Source organism: Ascaphus truei, chromosome 6 (genome assembly GCF_040206685.1).
Source record: "Ascaphus truei isolate aAscTru1 chromosome 6, aAscTru1.hap1, whole genome shotgun sequence".
Classification (NCBI taxonomy): Eukaryota; Metazoa; Chordata; class Amphibia; order Anura; family Ascaphidae; genus Ascaphus; species Ascaphus truei.
In genome coordinates, this window is record NC_134488.1 from 94,044,454 (window position 1) to 94,050,224 (window position 5,771).

The 5,771-nt window shown below is 36.7% G+C and overlaps 1 protein-coding gene across 1 annotated transcript; it reads right to left on the bottom strand.

Annotated features, from left to right (window-relative positions):
• Positions 1-749: 749 nt before the first annotated feature.
• On the bottom strand, positions 750-2,024 carry LOC142497421 (heat shock protein 30C-like). The gene has a single exon (XM_075605183.1). The coding sequence runs from the start codon at positions 1,825-1,827 to the stop codon at positions 1,225-1,227; it is 603 nt and encodes a 200-aa protein (XP_075461298.1). The 5' UTR covers positions 1,828-2,024; the 3' UTR covers positions 750-1,224.
• Positions 2,025-5,771: the final 3,747 nt, after the last annotated feature.

The window sequence follows — 5,771 nt, forward strand, 5'->3', positions numbered from 1 at the left end:
CTCCCTCTCTCCCTCTCTCTCTTCTCTCTCTCTCCCCCCCTCTGTCTCCCCCCCTCTGTCTCCCCCCCTCTGTCTCCCCCCCCCTCTGTCTCCCCCCCTCTGTCTCCACCCCCTCTGTCTCCCCCCCCTCTGTCTCCCCCCCTCTGTCTCCCCCCCCTCTGTCTCCCCCCAGAAAAAAATTCTGCACATTTAATATAGTGTGGGTTTTTCCCCCCAAATTTTTTATTAAATCAAGGGTGCGTTAAAATAATGATGCAAGTTTATCAAAGAAGAAATTCTGATTGATTTCAATTAGATTGTTTTACTTTAATAAATCTGGTTTTTTTTAATCACCTTTTTGCAGCCGAGTGGACACTGGGAAAGGACTCAGAGATACATTTATATGTACACATTTAGGCTGTAGTAATGTTAAATCAAATTATCCCTAATAAAATATTGCCCCCGATTTACCAGTGAAACACATTCCCATTTACACCATTGGGATAACTTTTTTGCATTATTTCTGCCCCCGTTTTGAAGCCGGGAGATTTGATAACCCCCAGTAAGGTATAATGCTGCATTACATTACAGTGATTATATAAACATGCTGGGGACCGTTACATTGTGGAATACTGGATTTATTTAAAGGATTTCCATGGAAATGATGTTCAGGATTAAAAAAAAAAAATGTATTTTTAAAGATAAGAGTAAGTGCTCTCCACCCAATCACTGTTAAGGGATGTAAAAGTGAAATAAAACACAATAAAAGGTCACTTATCACAAGCTAAATATTTTATTATTGTTTTAGAAACTCGTGTGAAAATACTTTGTAGTTTCGTAAGAAAGTAACAAATCTGTAGCCAAAACTATTAAACATAATGCAAAGATTTTATGAAGTACACATACTTTTTAAATTATTTTTTTCAGCAGAAGCAACTCTGTATTATCTGGAAGGAAAAATGTTCACTTTACCAATGTTTAATAAAACGTTTTTATTGCCACTATAGTTAAACCCTGAAAGTAGATAAAAAAATACTGGTGTAGGTGTGTATCAAAATCTCCCAGCTGCAAAACTGGTGTGTTTACTAAGATATTTCTAATAAGTGGAAGATAACAAACATGTTAAAACAAATAAAAAGCATTAAGTATTAAAGTGACAATTATCCACCCAGGCAGAGATCACTGGTATTCACCAACAGTTCTCAGACGCGGTTCACTGTATTCTGGTGGTCTTCATTTCTGCTTTTAGTTATTGTTTTTCTGCCCATCTTCTGGTGCCGAGGTGATGCTGATGGGAATGGGTCTCTCTGTTACAGCTGGCAGTGCCAGGCGAGGAGCCTGAACGTGGAGCCGCCCATCACTGGACCGGGAGCACAGAACTTCCGCAGGATTCACATCTTCTGGGATCTCAGCTTCTCTCTTCCACTCTCTGTATTCATGGAAGTAGTTTCCATCCCGGGCATCACTTTTCTTGTCATGTTTTCCCATCACAATCAGCCTCCTTCCCTCTATTTTCACTGTCAGTTCATCAGGAGAAAAGAGACTCACATCCAGGGTGAGATCAAAGTTTTTGTTCCCTTCTCTGCCTCTCTGATGGGAAATCTCCTGAGCCACAGGCTGTCTGATGTGACCTGTTCTCCTTCCCATGTCCATATCCATGTCCAGAGCGAGTTGCTGATAAGCCTGATTCACAGACTGCATTCTCCTCTCCATCTCGTTCCTCATACCCAGCCTGTCATTCTCCAGCTGCTCAAAGATGGGACGTGTGGGCGGCCAGAGTGTGAGTGCAGGCTCTCTGTAGACACACAGAGGGTTGTGAGAGGGCTGCAGGTGGCTGAGAGGAAACATCTTCTGCTGCTTTACACTTCAGATGTGGAGAATCCGCCTGTCTGTCTCTGCTTTGTACTTCTCAGTACTGCAGCCAGTCAGAGCTCCGGGTCCTTTTATATTCACCAGTTAATATTCTGGTGAGTTCCTGAGATTTCCTTGTGCTGACTGTACAGTATATGGTGTGGAGGGGAGGGGACTGTGTCTAATGAATGATGTAACACTTAAGGTCTGAGACAGAGTCAGTGCTAGCAGCTTCTGGCATTAACTGGGAAGATGACATCACAAGTGGGCTGTCCTTTTGCTGGAGATTACTCGATAACTCACAGCCACACACTTGTTTTAATGCGAATACGGGGATAGACTAAAATGTTTAATGTGGAAAACGTTTAATGTGGATTAATGTGGCAAGACATACACCAATTGACTTCAAACTTGGCACAGAACATGCTTTGCACTCCCCCAAACTATCCATAAAATTTCATGTTTTTTGATAACATGCACCGCAAATTATGTACATTAATCACTATCCGAAAGTGGAAAATGCTTACCTTAAACGCGTTTATTGTGAATCTAGGAGTCAAAACATACAGTGATTCATTTAAAACTTGCCACATGAGCTGCTGTATACTGCCCACAACTATCCTGAAAATTACAAAGTGTTTGCTAGCACACACAGCAAATTGTTTACATTATGCACTCTAAGAAGGGCCCAGTATCTCATTTGGAAATGCGTAACTTTAATTAAATTACATTAAAATTTGGCAGAACACATACTTTACACGGCCCGCAACTATCCTGAAATTTACATGGCTTTTGCTGACATACACAGCAAATTATTAACGTTAACCAGTTGCTGAAGGACAACAGTCTAAAACGATTAATGTGGAAAAACGTTTAATGTGGATTAATGTGGCAACACATACACCAATTGCCTTCAAACTTGGCACAGTACATGCTTTGCACTCCCCCAAACTGTCCTGCAAATTTCATGGCTTTTGAGAATATGCACTGCAAATTATTCACATTAACCAGTTTCTGGAAGTGGAAAATGGATACCAAACGTGCTTAATATTAATTAAAGTGTTAAAACTTAATCCGATTAGCTTCCAACTTGGCACATGATGTACTGTATACTGCCTACAACTATCCTGAATATTTAAACGTGTTTGCTCACACACACTGCAAATTATTTACATTTATTTTGCTGCACGAATCATAAACTATCTTTTGAACTTGATACTGTGTCTGCACCAGAATACAAATTCCACAGAGGATGCAAGAACTGAAAAATTACCAAACAAAAGGTTTATTTACTTCACACCCTGATAACATTACTTTGTTTAGAACAGGCAGTCCTCATTTTACAACGCTTTGCTTTTCAACGAATGGCTTATCCAACGCTAGGCAATGCATACCTATATTAATTTTTACAATGCCAAAACAGCTTATACAACGATCTTACGACGCTTTCCAAAGTTATTAATGTTTGTGTATATAATATATTATATAATATTAGATTATACTATATAATATATTATAATATTATATAATATATTATAATACTATATAATATATTATAATATTATATAATAATATCTTAAAATATTCTCTTATATATTATATTATGATATATATATATATATATATATATATATATATATATATATATATATATATATATATAAAATACAGCATATACTATATGATTTACGTGTATGCTGCATATCTTATTGCCTGCGTAAAATAATTGGTGTATTTTACTGTTAAAAATACCTTCAGGAACGGAACCATTCATTCAAACAGTGTTCCATATGGGAAAAAGTGTTTCGCTTTATGACGTTTTGCTATCCAACGCCATTTTGAGTAACGCCTAGTGTCTGAGAACCGAGGACTACCTGTATCAGAGACTTGTAAACAAACTGTGGTTCATTAAATAACATTTAGATCCCAATACATATTCCTCACAGAGATCAAAATAGGGGAATTTCTGACCTATCCACCATTTATGATAGATCAGATATATTTCTAGGTAATCCCATCAATTTAATAGCAACACACATAATTTATTTTAAGCATACACTGCAAATAATTTACTTTAAGTTTGTTACCAAGGACAATTGATTACAAGAATGCTTTTGATGCAGGAATCATAAACTATCTTTTGAACTTGATACTGTGTCTGCACCAGTATACAAATTACAATGAGGCTGCAATAACTGAGAAATTAACCAACAAAAGGTTTATTAACTTCACACCCTGATAACATAACTTTGTTTAGTATCAGAGACTTGTAAACAAACTGTGGTTCATTAAATAACATTTAGATCCCAATACATATTCCTCACAGAGGTCAAAATAGGGGACTTTCTGACCTATCCACCATTTATGATAGATCAGATATATTTCTAGGTAATCCCATCAATTTAATAGCAACACACATAATTTAGTTTGAGCATTCTTAGTCAACCAATCAAAACCTCCTAGATGTTATTTTATGGGTTTGGGAAACACATTTATACCACATACACAGTATTAGTTATTTAACAAGAGAGGAGAGAGAAGGAGATTTTAGAGAAAGCTATTTCAATTCCAATAGACATCAGAGAAGGTAATTATGATCATAATTCTTGTGCACTTGTAAATCTGTATATATCTGTGTTTTATATTAATGTATGTTTAGATAGGAGGAACTGTATTATATTGTTAGGCCTGTAATAAGTACAAACCATATAAGGAAGTATAATAGTACAACCGTGGAATAGTTAAATGTTGTTGCTGTTATAATTAAATACTGTTTATATAATTGAAGCTCTATATCGTTTAGTAAACTCTCATAACCAGGGTGTGCATGTGTGAATGTTATTCCTATTGGAACCCATATCTATACATTCATTTCTTTAAATAAGATTTTTGCCAATATTATTATATTAATTCTTATAAGCCAGTAATACTTGTATCTTTTGTAAAAATTATTAATGTGGATTAATGTGCCAACACGTACACCAATTGCCTTCAAATTTGGCACAGTATATGCTTTGCACTCCACCAAGCTGTCCTGCAAATGTCATGGCTGTTGATAACATGCACTGCAAATTATTCACATTAAGCAGTTTCTGTAGGACAACTGTCTAAAATGCTTAATGTGAAAAATTCTTAATGTGGATTAATGTACCAACACATACACCAATTGCCTTCAAATTTGGCAAAGTATATGCTTTGCACTCCACCAAGCTGTCCTGCAAATGTCATGGCTGTTGATAACATGCACTGCAAATTATTCACATTAAGCAGTTTCTGTAGGACAACTGTCTAAAATGCTTAATGTGAAAAATTCTTAATGTGGATTAATGTGCCAACACATACACCAATTGCCTTCAAATTTGGCACAGTATATGCTTTGCACTCCACCAAGCTGTCCTGCAAATGTCATGGCTGTTGATAACATGCACTGCAAATTATTCACATTAAGCAATTTCTGTAGGACAACTGTCTAAAATGCTTAATGTGAAAAATTTGCAGTGCATGTTATCAACAGCCATGACATTTGCAGGACAGCTTGGGGGAGTGCAAAGCATATACCGTGCCAAATTTGAAGGCAATTGGTGTATGTGTTGGCACATTAATCCACATTAATAATTTTTCACATCATGCATTTTAGACAGTTGTCCTACAGAAACTGCTTAATGTGAATAATTTGCAGTGCATGTTATCAACAGCCATGACATTTGCAGGACAGCTTGGGGGAGTGCAAAGCATATACTGTGCCAAATTTGAAGGCAATTGGTGTATGTGTTGGTACATTAATCCACATTAAGAATTTTTCACATTAAGCATTTTAGACAGTTGTCCTACAGAAACTGCTTAATGTGAATAATTTGCAGTGCATGTTATCAACAGCCATGACATTTGCAGGACAGCTTGGGGGAGTGCAAAGCATATACCGTGCCAAATTTGAAGGCAAT